This window comes from Schistocerca piceifrons, chromosome 2 (genome assembly GCF_021461385.2).
Source record: "Schistocerca piceifrons isolate TAMUIC-IGC-003096 chromosome 2, iqSchPice1.1, whole genome shotgun sequence".
Classification (NCBI taxonomy): Eukaryota; Metazoa; Arthropoda; class Insecta; order Orthoptera; family Acrididae; genus Schistocerca; species Schistocerca piceifrons.
The window spans coordinates 1,098,331,391-1,098,352,001 of NC_060139.1; the positions used below are offsets into that span (position 1 = coordinate 1,098,331,391).

At 37.8% G+C, this 20,611-nt stretch overlaps 1 protein-coding gene across 1 annotated transcript in view; it reads left to right on the plus strand.

Moving 5' to 3' along the window:
- LOC124776158 (dynein axonemal heavy chain 3) overlaps window positions 1–20,611 on the plus strand; it is a 1,197,897-nt gene that overhangs the window by 269,415 nt on the left and 907,871 nt on the right. Inside the window, exon 19 of the mRNA XM_047250998.1 lies at window positions 14,114–14,315. Coding sequence (XP_047106954.1) covers window positions 14,114–14,315 — 202 coding nt within the window. The remainder of the gene's footprint in view (window positions 1–14,113; window positions 14,316–20,611) is intronic.

Sequence of the window (20,611 nt, forward strand, 5' to 3'; positions counted from 1 at the left end):
GGTCTTTCTGGGCATTGCAGAACAATACATCTGAATAATGTAAATGTACTCTACTGTCTATATTTCCAGTGGTTTGTTTTCTATTTGACTGGTTCTGATTAAATCTACAGAAAATATTTTTTCATTAATTTTAAAGAAATACTTTCCCTGTCCTATGTCAGTCTGTATCTTGTACTGCCGGAAGATATCCGTATCAATAAGGCGATTAACTATAAGTTTTTCCCCTGCTAGAAAAATGCAGCTTTAAGAAAATTTTTCTATAGTCATTGGTATTATTGCTGGAAGTTTCACCCCCTTAGATTTACTCACTGCTACAGTCAAGATTTGACAATTATGCACAGGGAAGGTTGGTATGTGTGTTCACTTTTGTAACTTCTTAAATAAATATTGTGAAATTACAGTTGTCTGTTGTTGTTGTTGTGGTCTTCAGTCCTGAGACTGGTTTGATGCAGCTCTCCATGCTACTCTATCCTGTGCAAGCTTTTTCATCTCCCAGTACCTACTGCAACCTACATCCTTCTGAATCTGCTTAGTGTATTCATCTCTTGGTCTCCCTCTACGATTTTTACCCTCCACGCTGCCCTCCAATACTAAATCCCTTGATGCCTCAGAACATGTCCTACCAACCGATCCCTTCTTCTGGTCAAGTTGTGCCACAAACTTCTCTTCTCCCCAATCCTATTCAATACTTCCTCATTAGTTATGTGATCTACCCATCTAATCTTCAGCATTCTTCTGTAGCACCACATTTCGAAAGCTTCTATTCTCTTCTTGTCCAAACTATTTATCGTCGATGTTTCACTTCCATACATGGCTACACTCCATACGAATACTTTCAGAAATGACTTCCTGACACTTAAATCAATACTGGATGTTAACAAATTTCTCTTCTTCAGAAACGCTTTCCTTGCCATTGCCAGCCTACATTTTATATCCTCTCTACTTCGACCATCATCAGTTATTTTGCTCCCCAAATAGCAAAACTCCTTTACTACTTTAAGTGCCTCATTTCCTAATCTAATTCCCTCAGCATCACCCGACTTAATTAGACTACATTCCATTATCCTTGTTTTGCTTTTGTTGATGTTCATCTTATATCCTCCTTTCAAGAAACTGTCCATTCCATTCAACTGCTCTTCCAAGTCCTTTGCTGTCTCTGACAGAATTACAATGTCATTGGCGAACCTCCAAGTTTTTATTTCTTCTCCACGAATTTTAATACCTACTCCTAATTTTTCTTTTGTTTCCTTTACTGCTTGCTCAATATACAGATTGAACAACATCGGGGAGAGGCTACAACCCTGTCTTACTCCCTTCCCAACCACTGCTTCCCTTTCATGTCCCTCGACTCTTATAACTGCCATCTGGTTTCTGTACAAATTGTAAATAGCCTTTCGCTCCCTGTATTTTACCCCTGCCACCTTTAGAATTTGAAAGAGAGTATTCCAGTCAACATTGTCAAAAGCTTTCTCTAAGTCTACAAATGCTAGAAACGTATGTTTGCCTTTCCTTAACCTTTCTTCTAAGATAAGTCGTAAGGTCAGTATTGCCTCACGTGTTCCAGTGTTTCTACGGAATCCAAACTGATCTTCCCCGAGATTGGCTTCTACTAGTTTTTCCATTCGTCTGTAAAGAATTCATGTTAGTATTTTGCAGCTGTGACTTATTAAGCTGATAGTTCGGTAATTTTCACATCTGTCAACACCTGCTTTCTTTGGGATTGGAATTATTATATTCTTCTTGAAGTCCGAGGGTGGTTCGCCTGCCTCATACATCTCGCTCACTATATGGTAGAGTTTTGTTAGGCTTGGCTGTCCCAAGGGTGTCATTAGTTCTAATGGGATGTTGTCTACTCCCGGGGTCTTGTTTCGACTTAGATCTTGCAGTGCTCTGTCAAACTCTTCACGCAGTATCATATCTCCAATTTCATCTTCATCTACATTCTCTTCCATTTCTATAATATTGTCCTCAGGAACATCGCCCCTGGGTTTCCATCTGTGCTCTTGATATTCATGCAAGTCGTCCTCTTTTCTCCAAAGGTCTCTTTAATTTTCCTGTAGGCAGTATCTATCTTACCCTTAGTGATATGTGCCTCTACATCCTTACATTTGTCCTCTAGCCATCCCTGCTTATCCATTTTGCACTTCCTGTTGATCTCATTTTTCAGACGTTAATATTCCTTTTTGCCTGCTTCATTTACTGCATTTTTGTATTTTCTCCTTCCATCAATTAAATTCAATATCTCTTCTCTTACCCAAGGATTTCTATTAGCCCTCGTCTTTTTACCTACTTGATCCACTGCTGCCTTCACTACTTCATCTCTCAAAGCTACCCATTCTTCTTCTACTGTATTTCTTTCCCCCATTCTTGTCAATTGTTCCCTTATGCTCTCCCTGAAGCTCTCTACAACCTCTGGTTCTTTCAGTTTATCCAGGTCCCATCTCCTCAATTTCCCACCTTTTTGCAATTTCTTCAGTTTTAATATACAGTTCATAACCAATAGATTGTGGTCAGAGTCCACATCTGCCCCTGGAAATGTCTTACAATTTAAAACCTGGTTCCTAAATTTCTGTCTTACCATTATATAATCTATCTGATACCTTTTAGTATCTCCAGGGTTCTTCCATGTATACAACCTTCTTTCATGATTCTTAAACCAAGTGTTAGTTATGATTATGTTGTGCTCTGTGCAAAATTCTACCAGGCGGCTTCCTCTTTCATTTCTGTCCCCCAATCCATATTCACCTACTATGTTTCCTTCTCTCCCTTTTCCTACACTCGAATTCCAGTCACCCATGACTATTAAATTTTCGTCTCCCTTCACAATCTGAATAATTTCTTTTATTTCATCATACATTTCTTCAATTTCTTCGTCATCTGCAGAGCTAGTTGGCATATAAACTTGTACTACTGTAGTAGGTGTGGGCTTCGTATCTATCTTGGCCACAATAATGCGTTCACTATTCTGTTTGTAGTAGCTTACCCACATTCCTATTTTCCTATTCATTATTAAACCTACTCCTGCATTACCCCTATTTGATTTTGTGTTTATAACCCTGTAGTCACCTGACCAGAAGTCTTGTTCCTCCTGCCACCGAACTTCACTAATTACCACTATATCTAACTTCAACCTATCCATTTCCCTTTTTAAATTTTCTAACCTACCTGCCCGATTAAGGGATCTGACATTTCACACTCCGATCCGTAGAACGCCAGTTTTCTTTCTCCTGATAACGACATCCTCTTGAGTAGTCCCCGCCCGGAGATCCGAATGGGGGACTATTTTACCTCCGGAATTTGTCTATACACCAGTATCCGGAATAATGTGCATATCTAAATCAACTATCCTGGCATTTATTAAGGCTTGTACAGACTGTAACACTCCCTTATATTTTGTTATAGCCCGTTCGTTTGGGACCTGAATAGCAGCCCAAATAGATATTAATTAATGTGACCGTGTGCCTAATGGGGCTGGCAATCGGGTTGGACTGCTACGGAGATGTTACATTCCATTTTGTCCTTCTCAAATGCTGTAATCAAGAAATGTCTGGTGGCAAGAAGAACAACAATACAGCTTCATCAGTCAACGACCTATATTCATCACAAAAACACCAAAATAAGGAGACAGCCACTGCCTTCGTCTTACAAAATTAATAACGGCTAATCTCAGCACAGGCCTCTTTGTTATTCATTATCGTCACATGCAGATTTTAATCACTGTATCCAACACTGTAATCCAAATAATGCCGGCGCGGTAGACGCGGAATCTCAATAACGGCACATAAATATCACTGAATCACTCTGTTAATTATACATTCTCACTTTCCCGTATAATACTAACACAAAGGGGTTGAACCGCGGCGATGGCCACTCCCTTTGTCGGTAATTTCTATCAATTGCTGGCTTCTGCTCAGCTCTGCCCGCCTCGCGGGAACCTACAACACGCACTGCCTTGACTCAACTCTCGCTCTCGCGACCCGACACACTAATCGATAGTTGCCCTGTCGACCTGTGTGAGTGCAAACTTAGTAGTAAGGGCCTGCGGACCCCTTACATCCCCGCCCTTGAAAACTTCTTTAGAGCGGCACGCGAAAAAGAATCGGCAAGGGAATGAAACACTGCTACATTTGAACAAACACACAGTGTAAATAATTAATGAAATTACAATTCATCAAATAATCCCTCGACTCCGGTAGTGGGCTGCCTCCACAATAATTTTTACAAAAGGTTATACATCTCATAAACATGGCATTGTCCAAATTACAATTTTTATATCAACCAGCAATAGTCCTCTCTAGTCCAATATTGAATGAAACACACAACATATACACTCAAAAATTATTACTTAAACACAGGACCTATGAATTACTATACTACAAATTAGTTATTACAGGTTTTATACTCATTCTTAGATAATCTTCGACATGAAATATGCAATTCTAATTGTAATACATCACAAAACACAAGCTAAATAAACCTTTCCCTTTTTCAAATGTCCATTTTACAGCTAATGTCCTAAATATATCTTAGCAGGTTTATTCGGGTCCTGGTAGCCCTCGCTCTTGACCGGACCTCACCTGGAGTGTCATTCAGTTTTTCGGTTCCTCCGCCTCTTCCTCTGTAATCAGACGAATGATTAAAATGAATCCTTGGGTCATTACTTCCCTCTCGGTTTCGATCATTAGCTTGATTGTGTCCCTGTGATCTAACAGATTCCAACTGTTCCAGTATTTCCATCAAGGCCTCCGTATTTTTAATTAGGCTCCCAGATACAGTTTCTTGCATCTTCTGATTCAGTCTTCTTTTTATCGCAGATATCATTACGTCATCACTCGGGTTGTTCCAAGGTCTCGTTCAATTCCCACAAATGTTCGGCAAACTCTCTCAACGTTCCTCTCCATGTACTAAGGGACTTGCGATGGAGTAGGTCCTCAATTGCTGCACATTGATGGCTTTTGGACCAGTATTTCTTCAAGAATTCCTCTTCAAACTGATCATAACTAGTAGTCCCTTCCTTCTTCCTGACCCCCCCAAGTGAAGGCCTCACCTTCCATTCTATCTATTGCAAATTGAATCTTGTCTGAGTCTTTAAGATGTGCTGGGAAAACTCCTTTTAACCACTTCATAAATATCATTGGGTGCAACCCTCCTTTCGGTCTAAACTTCTGCCCTGTATGATTTTGGACATACCGATTATCACTGCTCATCAAGGTAACTACTCTACCTTCCCCAACGGTTAAAGTGGCATTGCTAATTCGCTTATCAATTTCTTCTGTCTTGCTCTCCAATTGCTGCACTCCCTGTTGTAATTGCCTGACCTCCATTGCAACCCTCTTGTTATCCTCTTCCCGTTGCACGGCTATAGCATTTCTCAGATTGACAGCCAGTTGGTTTTGCCTATCTCCTATCCCCTTAACTGCATCATTGCATTGTTTCTGCATCTGCGTCACCTCGGCGATCCTTTCTCCCAGTTCGGCTTTTGTTTCTTCAACATCGTCTTCTATCTTTTTTGTCAACTTTCCTTCCATCTTCTCCTTTCTCCCTGGACTTGGTCTACGCTCTTCTGTAGCTTCCTCTCTCTCTCGTCGATGTCCATCTTCAGTCGTTCTTGTAACTCCTGCATTTCCTTCTTCAGATTACATTCCATCTTCATCTGCGATGTTTTGATCTCTAGTGCTATAGCTTCTTGTAAATCTTCCTTTAGTGATGCGTTGTTTTCTTGTAAACTTTTCTCTAATGATGCGTTAGTTTCTTTTAAACGCTTCTCTAACGATGCGTGATTTTCTTGTAAACCTTTTAGTGATTCTCTTGTTTCTTGTGAACTCTTCTCTAATGATCTGGTCCCCTTTAGCAACTCTGCTAACATCGACCGTATATCTGCATCCAATGAAATTGGCTTATCTCTCGTCGTTTGTCTCGGTGTCTCGGGATAATTAGTTGAGTGTGCTAATGGGCTATCTAATGATACTCCATAATCACTGATTCCCGAATCTTCCCTGTCTTCCTGACCTATCCCTTTCCTTTCAACTACTGCCTCATAAACCTGCTTATCCTCAGTAGACATGTTTGATTTATTTTTAATGCACAGGCAAGTAATACAAAATAACCTCTAGTAACCCAAAACACTCCTACTTACCATGAAACTAATCAAACAGTACCTGCAGTCTTTTCAGCTAATCCCCAAAATGACACAACATGCATGAGTACTGAACATTACAACTCTCAAAAACCTAATAATTTCCAATAACAACTTCCACATACACAGTTTATGTAAAAATGTTTTAAACAAGATAATCACAACACTCATAAAATCTATAAATGTAAAATCCCCAAAAACAATGAGCATATCTGTATAATTACCATTTAGACAGTGCAGTGTGCATAAATATGTATGCTATATTTCAGAGTATGCTTCGCAAATTTTTCGGAAATTACTACAATTGGGCACTTGTCCTAATGTAAATATCAGTTAAAAATTGTTTATTTATCGCGAAGACTGCACACCGCAATTTAATGTTATGTCAACCAGTCGTCTTCACTCACCAACTGACGTTACCGCGAGTCGCGATGTTTTGACGTTTGAGGTGGGCGTGGCGCTGTACTGCCGCTGGACCTGCGTGAGGTTGCGCTGCTGTTGTAAGTCGTCGTAGTTCTCCGTCAGCCGCTCCGTGGCGCTGCAGGCGGGCGTAGTTTGTAGTTTGGCCGCTAGGTGCCGGGACTGCGCTCGGTGTCTCGAAGTCGCGTCGCTCAGCCGGCCGCTCCGTGGTGGGATGTCGTGTGAAATCACCTCGCGGATCGAAGCTCTTTGGTGCAACTGCTACACAGGTCTGCGTGACGTCACTCAATAATTCCGTTGCCACAATACATTGTCGTCCGCATAGCAGTTTATGGGTCCACACGAAGCTGTCCGATTTTCACTATTCAAAAAGCAATTTCAGTCAAAATACTACCGCTAAACACTTCTTTAAAAACTTTCGTGACGAATTCTTGGCTCGTTTTGCTATTTTACTGTTCACACGTGTCTTTCTTTGGCGTTCACTTTTCACAGTTTTTCGCGCGGATTTATGCATTTGCACATTATAACACAGTTTATTGACACTATTGTTCTATTTAATATGGCAAGAAAAAACAGTTTAGTCACAATCGTAAGATATTATTTCTTCGTATTGTTCAAAAATGCACTGTTCCTTGTCGCGATTTTACAGTTCCTACTCTTTCTCGATCCAAATTGAAAAAAACACTTTCTTGCGATAAGCAAGGTAAAATTATCTATTGTTCTTTACTACTCGTCCGAAAATTGCACTAGTCCTTTCACGGTAAGCCAAGGGTGTAACACTCCCTTATATTTTGTTATAGCCCGTTCGTTCGGGACCTGAATAGCAGCCCAAATAGATATTAATTAATGTGACCGTGTGCCTAATGGGGCTGGCAATCGGGTTGGACTGCTACGGAGATGTTACATTCCATTTTATCCTTCTCAAATGCTGTAATCAAGAAATGTCTGGTGGCAAGAAGAACAACAATACAGCTTCATCAATCAACGACCTATATTCATCACAAAAACACCAAAATAAGGAGACAGGCTGCCTTCGTCTTACAAAATTAATAACGGCTAATCTCATCACAGGCCTCTTTGTTATTCATTATCGTCACACGCAGATTTTAATCACTGTATCCAACACTGTAATCCAAATAATGCCGGCGCGGTAGACGCGGAATCTCAATAACGGCACATAAATATCACTGAATCACTCTGTTAATTATACATTCTCACTTTCCCGTATAATACTAACACAAAGGGGTTGAACCGCGGCGATGGCCACTCCCTTTGTTGGTAATTTCTATCAATTGCTGGCTTCTGCTCAGCTCTGCCCGCCTCGCGGGAACCTACAACACGCACTGCCTTGACTCAACTCTCGCTCTCGCGACCCGACACACTAATCGATAGTTGCCCTGTCGACCTGTGTGAGTGCAAACCTAGTAGTAAGGGCCTGCGGACCCCTTACAAGACTCTCTTCTGTTCTCTTCCAAATTGTCCACATTTTCCTGTCACAAGTCCCTGATATCTCCTGCTTTATGATATCTCAGAAAATAATTAGAAATTAATCGTACACAGACGACCCCTGGCTCAGTCTGCAAAGAGGGGCCTATCCTGACCTGTATTGATTTCCTAATTAGTCGGGTGGGGGGATTTCTTCATTATGGGTAACCTTCTCTATTGCACAGCATGGTCTTCACTTCACCAGTTTGTGTCTTGTAATGTCCATGATTTCAGTTCTCTTTGACCTTAACCTCTGCCCGGTACATAATTGTGGTTGTCGCTACCAGGATCTGGACTGCATGCTGTTTACCAATGGTAGGTCCTTGCCAATCATTATATTGATTATCATCGCCCACCAGGGTTACATTTTGAGTCTGTTGTCCAAAACCCCCCGCTTGCTATATGCTGGTCTGCTGTAATTAGGGTTGTAGTTTCCTTTAAATCTTATGTGGCCTCGGTTTTCCCGATTACCATAGTTACCTCTTGTGTGATTATTATTAGGCGGTTGGTCTGGATGTCCACCATGTTACTTCTTTGAGGGTCACTATTTCATGGAGGTTCACTTTGCACGTTATTGTTCTGTGATTATGATGTAAATGAGGTCAGTCGAGAACAGAATGGATAAAAAGTATTTTACATTATTCTTGGGCATTGTGATTAATTTTATCTTGATGTGTGCTGATAAGTGAGTATTTTGAGTACATCCATGTGATAGACTAGATTTGTCCAATACCTTGTTCTGTTCAGATATGTTTACAAGTACTTCTGTAGTCCCCCATGTTTACCATTGAATGGTTCTGAGTTAAACACCACTCACCATAGCCTCTCTTGGACTGATACGGGCCAGAATTTGTCCAAGAATGTATGTTCAAACTATTCATTAGGATGGCATCACTCGGCCATATCAGTTGCCCATAATAAAGCATCTCTTTGTGTGTACCCATCAATGAACTGGTCTTCTGTGCCTTGGTACATTTGTGTTGTGTAACACATTATGGATGGATTTAATGAATATGTGGCTGCATACAGGTATACTCCGTGTATGCCGGTGTAACTTGTATTGACATCACCAGTGCCTGTGGTAAATGGCAGATAGGTATTGAAGCACTCTGTTCTGCCTGACTACACCCGATTGCTAGCAATTAGTGGTTCTTGTGCAACGTCACTGCCACAAGTTTAACTTTTCTGCAATTTTCCTTTTGCAGCCTATAAACCTTATTCGTTCTTGGAAATTAGTTCATTTTTCTTCTCCTTGATGACCTCTTCAACCTCTTCTACATACCTTCTTTGCTGGTGTTGTACCCTTATCTTAGTAATCTATTTCAGCTGTCTCCATTATGTTCTTTACATCCTTATCAATTCTTTCTTGGGTTTTCCTTGCAAAACTTTCTGCCCAATTTTAAATTACTCAATTCTGCAGACAGTTCCTGTACTTTCTCAGGCAAATCTTCACATATAGTTTGCAACTCACTAATAGTATTTTGCATCTTCTTTACACTTTTATTAATTTTTGATAGACTGTGTGTCTCTCACATTTTTCAGCGTACCTACCATTTCTTGCTGTTCCTTTTCAACATCTGATACCTTTTTACCCAACTTATCTATTTCCTGAGAGAGGTCTGTGAATAGCTCCACCTTTAATTCTTTTCCCTTTTCAGATAACTTACATGCTCAACCATTTGGCAGGTCAGTGCACAACTTTTTACTTAGGTCATCAAATTTTTGTATCTCATGATTTCTAAAATCATTAAACGTTTGTGTTTATTGTTTCGAAGAATCTTCAACTTTTTCTGTTTATTAAATTTCTGTGTTAGATCATCAAAGTTTTGAAATTGAGTTTTCATCATCCCTTGCACAATTTGTATCAGTGATGGGGTATCATTTTGATCAGCTACTGAGTTGTCCGTGATAATGTTCAGGTCTATTTCACCTGACGCAGAAATTTTAGATTAACTAGAGTCTTGTAATGGTAGCCTAGTCGTAGATATTGCTATAATCGCACTATTATTTCACTCCCATTTACGGAGCTTGTTAGCACTTGATGTTAGGTTGGCGCCATTAAAATGCATTGTGGTAATCGCTGCTGCTTGCTGGATCGCTGCTGTGTCTCGATGCTGATGCTGGCTCTAAATCTGGTTGTCTAGAAGTAAAAAGATGAGGTCCTGTGTTTTTGATGTGCTTTTGATGATAAATAATGAGCGAAACCAACAAATATTTGAACTTCAATTATTTATTACTCTGGTGGCCATCTTAATTCCACTGTCCACAAAAGACAATGACACAACGCATTGTTTATCCACCTCAAACAATAACACACAAATACACTTTACCAAAGTGACATTCCAACTGCAGTCCCAACCCTTCTTGCTGCTTGTATTTATAACCTTGTCAATGAACTACTAAAAAGAGATATAGTTTATAAGTCACTTGTACATCTGTTATCATAATTTGTGCAGAAAAGTTATTAATTTACATCGAGTGACATAATTTAATAGGTTATTAAAATGACAGACAGATTTGTTGACATGACAATAATTCCTTGTTACAAAAAGGCCATTTTTTAGAAGTTTGTCAATTGACTTCTCTAATTTGCATAAATAAGTAAATAACATGAATTATTAAGAATTACATTGGTTTTCATCTAAAATAAGAGTGTTTACATGAATACTGAGTGAAAACGCTCCTAGTGAACAAATAGGTTTCACTGGGTAAGTTTTATTTAAGGAGATCCAAAATGCCTAAGTTGGCCACTATTGTTCGTACTTCATATTAATTATTTAAGATGAACTTAGTGTTTTTACATGATGACATTTGCTGTATCAGTGATATTAACTTTTGTGTGGGTCAGTTATTCAGTATAATTTAATGGGTTGACTGTTTATGGAGACATGTTATGCAATCATTGTTAACATACACAATAACTTTTCTATAATCGTAAATACTTGTTAAACTGGTTGAACTTGGAGGGTATTGCATACTTCTGTAAAGTAAGGCCTTTAATAGGTTCTGTTACAGTCTGCACTACTGTGCTTTGCACTATCCCCATGTGAAAAAATGCTTTCCAGTGGCATACGTGAATTTATTTTGTCTACCATCAGTAAAGTCATGTCATAAATCACAACGCCGCTATCCTCAATCATAGCTGAGTTTAAATAATACTCGCCGTTGTCAACAGACTCACTGACATGTTCATGCTCACTATCATTCTTGTTGCATTAGTTGCAGCAAAATTTTGTGCATGTACACTAATTACTGAATTGGCAACATTGGTTTTATCTGCTTTTCTAAATAATCCTTTGATGTCTTGTGAATGCATACTGCAACTCCTTGTTGATGCACTTATATTTACTCAAAATGATTTTAAATAAAGACACTATTTTACTACAATTTAGAATGCTCCAATTTTTAGGATGGGAGGTGAGAGGTACTACTACTATTAGATACAAGTGAGGTGCTGCCAAGTGCAGCCATGCAAGCTATAAATTAGAATTTTTCCATGTGTGTGATGGGTTTCGCTATTTTTTATGGTAGTTTACGTACAAATTTTATTCTCCACCCATGTATATCCTTCTTTTGTGATCCTTCCTCTTTTTCTCATGGCAGTGTTATTCATTTCATGTAACAGAGAAACCAAAGATAATTAATACAATCAAAAATTTTTACAACATTTTTCATATGCTAAAATTATTTCAGTTATCTATACCTGTCACAGTTGGCTGGTATTTGAGTACTGGCACTGTAAGAAGATGCAATAATGTGGCACTGTAAGGGGCTGCGAATAATGTAGATTATTTTGAAGTGTGTGGCTGGCGGATACTTTTACCAGCAGCAATTTGTGCATCTAAGTTAGCAGTTCCACATTCCCTCACCACGATTACCGTTGTAACAGTTGAAATTGATCGATACATTAATGCTCCTGTTAACAGAGTGATTTTTACTTCTTCTTTCTTGAGGAAAAGAATGCACCATCCATCTCCATGTTAAAGAATGCAGTATAATACATTCATAAATAATATTGCCATTGTATCCGAAGATTGCAGGCTGCACTGTGTCCAGGTATCATTTTTCTGATGATAAATTTAGAAATGAAAGAAATTTCCTCCCCTTCCAGAACATATGTTGTATTTTTTTTTAATTTTTTTTTTTATTTTTATTTATTTATTTATTTTTTTCTCTGACGTATAGGCAGTACATCCACCAAGGATTCCAGATAGGAAGAAACAGATAGTTGAAGAGTGAAAAATTTGATTATCTGTTTAAGGAGACGTTAGAATATAGATATATGGTCATCTTCCCTTTTGTACATGTATCTTCTTGGTGCAGGCATGTTTATATTGCGTCTTTGCGTGGCACAGTGTTCTGATACTTATCAAATGACATTTACTTTGTGGCTTAAGATCTGTTGCATCATACAGAAGGATAAAGACACCATTGTCTGTGTCACTGAAACATGAAAATTTGTTTACTTTGACTCTATTGTCTCTAATGGTATTTTATTTTGGGGCAACTCTGCACTCAAAGAATGTTGTTAACTCTGTAGTATGTCATTCAAAGAAATTTTTGTTGTTATGTGCACCCAAATAGAATATGTTTCATTTAGCAGGAGGTTGGTCAGAGAAATGTGCAATGTCAGTTTGTAAATTTTGTCTGTCATTATTCAGGCATATCAGAATTCCAATTTTGTTGTCCCTGTACATCATGTATTTGTTGTTCTGTATTCTGACTCATTTAGAAGAAACTGCAACATTAATTAAGTGGACAGGGGACAGAAAAATTATTGGTACTTTGATAATTTTTCCTGAAGTGTTGTACAGGAACATGTGCACTGTTCAGTATGTTTCATGTTCAGTAAGCTTACAACTGAACTTTGCATGCTTTCAAATCAAGGTTGAAATGTTTTCTTGTGGTACACTCCTTCTATTACATACATGAATCCGTCACAGCAGCCGAGAACATTCCTCTGTAATTTATGGGCATAATATCACAATTTTTTCATCTTTCATTGTTTGTTTTCGAAGTGGGAAGGCGTGCCGGTCCCTGGCATGAATCCGCCCAGCAGATTAGTGTCAAGGTCTGGTGTGCCGGCCAGTCTGTGGATGGTTTTTAAGGCGGGTTTCTATCTGCCTCAGTGAATTTGAGCTGGTTCCCCTTATTCCACCTCAGTTACACTATGTCGGCGATTGCTACACAAACACTTTCTCCACATAAGTGTACACCATAATTACTCTACCATGCAAACATTGGGACTACACTTGTCTGACATAAGATATTCCCAGACGGCGGGCGGGCGGGAGAGGGAGGGGGGGGGGGGGGGGGGGGGGGTGTAAACGTTACAGTAACCCTGGGTGGTGTGTGTTGCGGTGGGGTGAGTGGACTGCTGTAGCCTGTTGTGGGGTTGTGAACCTCTGAGGGCTACGGCCAGGGACAAAGCCTCTCTGTCATTTCTAGGTCCCCAGTTCAGTACAATACCATTGTTGTTTTGTTTGTAAATTTTGTAATCAGCAATCTGAAAACTATGTACTGACTGGTTCCATGTTTCAAAAGCCTACAGAACTCAATATCCAAGTGAGGATGTGACACTGCACTCAGAATGTGGGGATGTTCAGATATGGACCACACAGTGAGCTGTTTGCTTTTGTTTGGTTCATGTAATGTTCCTTACATCGCTGAGAAGTGTTGGCTTTCATTCATGACTTACTCTGTGATTTTGTGGTGACTATAAAGCAGGTTACCATATACAGACTGTGTTTGAATGATTCCCATTGTGTATTATAACAGTGCAAAGTAATAGTTACTTTTTTTTCACCCACAAGTTGTCCAGCCAGTGTCATTCAGCTTAGAATATTGTAAAATTATTTTCTTACGTTTATACATGAAAATGAGTTATGTTCAGTTTCTGACATGGTTGGTGAAATCTTCTGCTTTCTTTGCCTACAAAAGCTATTAAATGATAGAATGTCTGAGCACGTCTATAATATCTCAACCGCTTACTTAAATTTTATCACTACTATAGTTGAAAGTAATGTCACTAACTTGGAAGTTTTTGTACAACAGTGATGGATAATTTTTCAGATTCTTCTTTCTTTCAAATGATGAACTCCTTGAGATTTTATCTGAAACAAAAGACCCTTTGCGGGTGCAGCCTCACTTGAAAAAATGTTTTGAGGGCATCAGTTCATTACAGTTTACTCCAGAAGAGGAGGTGGTTGGCATGATATCAGCAGAGAAAGAAGTTGTTCCTCTGAGTGGAGTAATAATTCCTTCAGAGGCTAAGGTAAATAGTTTGTACAAATACCATTGTGTTTGGATAAATTAGCCTTTTTAATTTATAAAAATATGCGAATTTTCTATTTGTTATAATGAAACAATGATGAGTGAGTGGAAACTGATTTTATGAGTAATTTACTAGAAAGTAGCATTTACAGATTGTGTGTAAAATTATATTTATGATGACTATGCACTAAAATATAACATTTTATCATCAACTGGAGTGGTCATTTCCCTACGGAAAAATAAGTTTTGAATTTAAAGTAAATGAAAGCCAGTACAGAAACAAAATAATCCAAAATGTGCCGATGACAAGAAATAAGGCAGAGCATTTTTTCCCCACTGAATTTGGCCAACTCGAGGGACATAGACCTTAAGGCTTCTTGGTCTTTCTTTTCCTCTCTTCCTTACAACAACCTTTTTCAGTCTCTCCTCATCAGATATGTAATGTATGGACCTCCTTTTCAGTGGTTGCTCTTCAAGCAATTTTATGCTGTTGACTTTGCTTCTCAATTCTTCTCTGTGTTCGATCATTTATAGTGTAATGCTAGTTTCTACTGGATCTCTTTTGACTTCTTGTACCCACTTTGATATGAACTTTAATGATGTGATGTAACCTAAGATTAAGTTATGCAAAACACCGTTTTTTTTCTTAGTATCCAAACATGTTTCAGCACCACTGTGCCATCATCAGTGGGTTTCTGTCTTATTATTCTGTAATGTGAACATTTTTTTATTAAATGATTACAAAATTATGTGGATGTTTAACAATAGTTCGTTTCTTTTTGTTGATACCTTTACACTTGGTGTGCATGATTTTTCCGGATCACTTGTGTGTTATTTACTACAGGTAGCTTGTCATCTGCAACCAAACGGTGTTTACCTGTAGTAAATAATTCACAAGTGATCCAGAAAAATCATGCACACCAAGTGAAAATGTATCAACAAAAAGAAACGAACTATTGTTTGAACTAAACATCCTCATAATTTTGTAATCATTTAATAAAAAAATGTTCACGTTACAGAATAATAAGACGGAAACCCACTGATGATGGCACAGTGGTGCTGAAACATGTTTGCGTTATGAGAAGAAATGATGTTTTGCATAACTGGTGGACCTCACACCTACAATTTTAACCTAAGATCTTTTTGCTCAGTCAGTTTTCATCCATTTGTGCAAGGATTATGAGAGTCCATAATGGGAGACAAGATTTCCAAGTAGTGACAAAGCAACAGACACTTTATTTAAACACACAATAGTAGAAATAAATCACAGTCAGTGGCCACTTTTTGTTGGATGGTAGTGTGACAATTAGACATTTAAAAATCAGTCATTACATTTTCTTTAAAATAGCATTTAAACATGAAAATAATGAAGTAGTATACATAAAGTATATATTTTTAGAATCATGAATAATCACAGTATTTCATTTAATTAATTTTTAAATTTCCTTTTTTTTGTACCCTCGTGACATCCAGGCCCCCCCAAGATCACTATTGCTACTTTCCACATGTATTCTCACAATATGTGAAAGGGGAGAAAGAAAAAACTCATATAATGAACACCTGTCAGATTCCTGAGAAATTAAACTAGTATTTGCATCTATAGAAGCCTGCACAAGAATATTCACTTTCTTTCACAGCTACAGTATTCGCAGTCACTGCTATCATGTCAGTTGGCAACAGCATAATGTGTATGGTATAAATAATCAAGATTCATTGCATACTGGATGTGCCCTAGTACTGTAAAATTAATGTGTATAGTTCAAAGTTAATATGCAAAACATAAATCTTAAACACTTGTTCAGCTCCCACAATTTTCAGTGCACTGGTAATCATGTATATTATCCTAGATTTTAAGTGTTTGTAATCCTGTGGAGATATATTCTAACTAGTCAAGAGTCACATTGGTGATCATTGAATCAGATGCATTTGTTGTGCCAGCACTGCATAAAATATGTCATGTCAACATGATGAACTGTTTATAAAGTGTTGTGTAGATAATAAATTCATAAACCTGTGTCCAGTGAAGATAGTTCATCTAAAATATATATGTTTTCTGTGATGGACAACAGACACAGGTATATAGAAGATAACTCAAGTGATCACTTTTTACATCAGAAGTTTCTCATAGAAGCAGATGCCAAAGAGTTGCAGAAAGCTAGTACACCGTGACTTAATTCTGTAAACTGTCCAGGGCTCCAGTACAGAGATGTAGCAGAATGAATGAGAAGGAAATTATCAGTGCTTAGTTTCATAGAGGAGATTCTTTCCTTTAGTAATTACAATTTTTGTTTTGTACATATCATGAAATTGATTTCTTGTTTAATTCAGGGTGTATATGACACGGGAAAACTGGGAGATCCAGGAAAAACCCGGGAATTTTTTCATCCAAAAGAAAACTGGGGAAAACCCGGAAATTTTTTAGAATTCTGGAAATTTTTTGTTGTTTTAGTTTTCGGGTAAATTTTTGTAGTTTTGGCTGGTAAGAACCAATACTATAACAAAGGATATTACTGTATCCCACTACTGCAGAATAATACTGCAGCGTTAAAACATGAACAAGAGAAAAAACAAAAACAAAACTAAAGTTTCAAAGGAAATATGCCATACAAAATAACAGTGCTGATAAAAGCGTCTGCCAACAGCAAAATGTGTCAAAGGCTTTCGGAAGACTATGCAGTGCTTCATAACAACAAATTGCCTCCGATGAGCGTGACATCACAACTGTTTACATTTGACTCATTTAGTCATTTACAAGCAAGCTCATGCACATGCGCAGTTGAGTCCCAATATGAGTAGCACCTTCTCCCACTTCTGGCTACAGAAATGTGGCTGTTGGCTGTGTAAGCAGCAGTAGCAGCAACCAGCCACATGGGGTACCCGGCAAAATTTTACTGGCGCACCCAAGCTGCCAGATTCCTGCATGCACAGCAGGCCCAGATCTAGTGGGGGGTGGGGGCAAACCTGGGTATCTGAACTGGGCAGAAATTTCAGGGGAGGGGGCAAATCCATATTCTTGAGGAAAAGAACCTTGTATCACAAAGCACCTAGCGTCCAGCGCACGTAGGTCTATCGATTGATTGATTGATTGATTTTTATTACCCAAAAACAAAACATTTACAGGGATGTAAAGCTTGTATAAGCAATGTCAATAAATGTACAAACAACAATGATACTAAATACACAAATAATTAATCTGTGTTAGAAATTATGCTCACAGAAATCTGTCATTGTATAAAAACAATTTTTAATTAATAAAGTTCTTACAAATATCTTAAATTTTTTTCAGCTCCAGACTCTTAACTGACACTGGTAGTTTATTAAATAGCTTTACAGATGTATGAAGCTGTTAAGAGATTTGGTGTATGAGCAGTAGTCTTTTCTTACATCATTACAGTGTCGTGTGTTATAACTATGTACATCAGAATTCAGATCGAAACTAGACGAGTTCTTTTTAATGTACAAGAGACATTGAAATATGTATATACATTGCAAGGTCATAATACTAAGTTTAATAAATAATTCTCTACAGCGAGTTCTACGTGGTACTTTACATAGCAGTCTGACAGCTTTTTTCTGGGCTGTAAATAAGAATTTTGAGTAGCAATTATTTCCCCACAAGATTGTCCCATACGTCAAATGAGAGTTAATATAACTAAAATAGACAGAAAGCAAAATTTTCTCATCTACTGTTCCTTGTAATTTTCTGAGCATAAATATTCATTTAGAATTTTTGGTGTTAAATAATTCATATGTACCTGCCAGCCTAAATTATTTTGCAAAACAATGCCAAGAAACTTTACAGGAACTGTCTCTAAGGTGATTCTATTGTTATAAGAAATGTTTAATTCCTGTGTTTCATTTATGTTCATAGCAGGCTATTGGCATTGCACCAGTCAGAAAGTGTATCTACCTTGAGTGAGGTAGAGTTACTTATGTTATTGTTTGTAGGCACTGTAACACTTAAACTGATATCATCTGCATACAAGTAACAGTTTGTAGTATCATCTATTACATTGCTGGGTAGGTCATTCACATATAATATGAACAAGAAAGGGCCCAAGATTGACCCTTGAGGAACACCATGGTTAAACGGTAAGAAACTAGAATATTGGTTATTGAAGTAAACAGTTTGAGATCTATTAGATATGTATGACTGAATAATTTTAACAGCAAAGACTGAGAAACCTACAGTTTTTAATTTCAGCAGCAGAGTGTTGTGGCACACACTGTCAAACGCTTTTGATAAATCAAAAAACTTTGTACTTACAATAAATTTTTCTTCTTTTGCTTCAAGACAGTTACATATGTAGCTCATAACAGCATCACATGTTGATAGATTTTTCCTAAACCCAAACTGGCTATTTGAAAGTAATTGATGAGAATCTAGAAAAGTGATTATTTGAATATTAATTAGTTTCTCAATGACCTTGGATAAAAGTGGTACAAGAGAAACTGGCCTATGATTGCTAGGCAAATTATTGTCACCTTTTTTGTGGACTGGGATTACTTTAGCTACTTTTAATTATTCAGGGAAACGACTTTCATCAAAGCAGTAGTTTATGTTGTGACAGAGAACATCTGCTATATTATGGCTACTATGTTTCAATATTTTAGAGCTGATATTGTAAATATCCTGTAAATCACTTTTGCTAAGAGAAAGAATAACAGCGTACATCTTCTACACAAATGTATTCAAAATAAAACACATTTTCCATAGCATTTTGGTTTTTATAGGCAACATCCAAATAGTAGCTAGGTTCATGTTTACTACCAGGTATCTTAGTAACTACACTATCTACACTCTTTACAAAATAATTATTAAAACTGTCAGCACTAATTTTGGATCTAGATACAAATTCTTTGCTACCCAATGCTAGATTCTCATTAATGATTTTCCACATTTCTTTTGGTTTATTAATAGTTTGTGCAACCAGTTTGCAATTATATTCTAATTTAGCTTTTTTAATACCCATTCTGTACTGATATTTGCATTCTTTATATCTTACTTTGGCATGCAGGCAAGATGAATTCTTTTGCTAGGTAGTAGAAATTAATCATATGATTTTGAAACACACCCCTGCTGGTTTTTGAACACATTCTAAGTTGATTTCTGAATGAATTATAAGTTGATTTTTGAATGTGTGCATAGTGTACATGATGCCTCTGCAGCGGAATCCTCGTCACATCTAGAAATAAACTTTCCTGCAGACAAAATGAGACGGAGCTATACGAGCTGAGTGGAATAAAGTTGAACCGGTGAATGCCAACTGCTGCTTGTTTATGTGGTTGATTCGCTTTGCGAATGTTTAGCGTTGTTATAATTACTAGCGAAATCCGTAGATTCAGACTACCAGAGTGGAAATAAACAACTAACAGGAATAACAGGTAATAAAGATTCTCGGTGTTCTCAAGCAAGTGAAATTTTGACAGAAATCTTTTGGCCAGATCGCTACATTAGACAGGACCAGTTGTAGTCCCTGGCTAGCAGCCGCTTAAATTCCATTCTGGGAGTAGCGCGGAAAACGTACCGTATGAACATGTAATAACGCCTAACCGGAGAATAGTCACTGCATAACTAAACCGGTGATTGAGGCAGGGTTAGTAAAGTTAGCCGGAGAATAAGTTTTGACAGTGGAAGAAATAGTTACAGAATTAGTGATGACAAGACTGTTTGTTAGAAAGAGGAAGGAGAAGAAATGGGGGCATCACAAAAATTATGGGAGAATATGACAATTCCAAATTTACACAAAAATTTCATTCTGCTACTTTTCTGTCTCGTGTATGAGAAACTGGAGCATATGAATGAAATGTGAAACTATTTCCTAACGTAAAGCTGTTTGCTTGTAGTAGGCCAAATAGGTATTTTATATTGGTACTTCTTGAATTATATTCTGTTGTATTATAAAAATGATCATTATTGCGAAAACAGTCTCGCTTATTTGGTGTGTGTTACAATTGCTGCAATATTAGAAAGGTCTGTTTAGTTTTATCCAGCACACAGTGATAAAATTAATGTAATCAGATCAAGAAACCACACCAGTCTTGGGTACTATTTGTATTAACTGCTTTTTCAGTATTAGACAACGACATTTATATTTTTCATGTAGCAAAACGTTTGACAAACTTTGATAAGGTAACCGTTCTTTCGCAGAAATCGTAAAAATCATAGAGGGAGGCCAAGAGATGAATACACTAAGCAGATTCAGAAGGACGTAGGTTGCAGTAGGTACTGGGAGATGAAGAACCTTGCACAGGATAGAGTAGCATGGAGAGCTGCATCAAACCAGTCTCAGGACT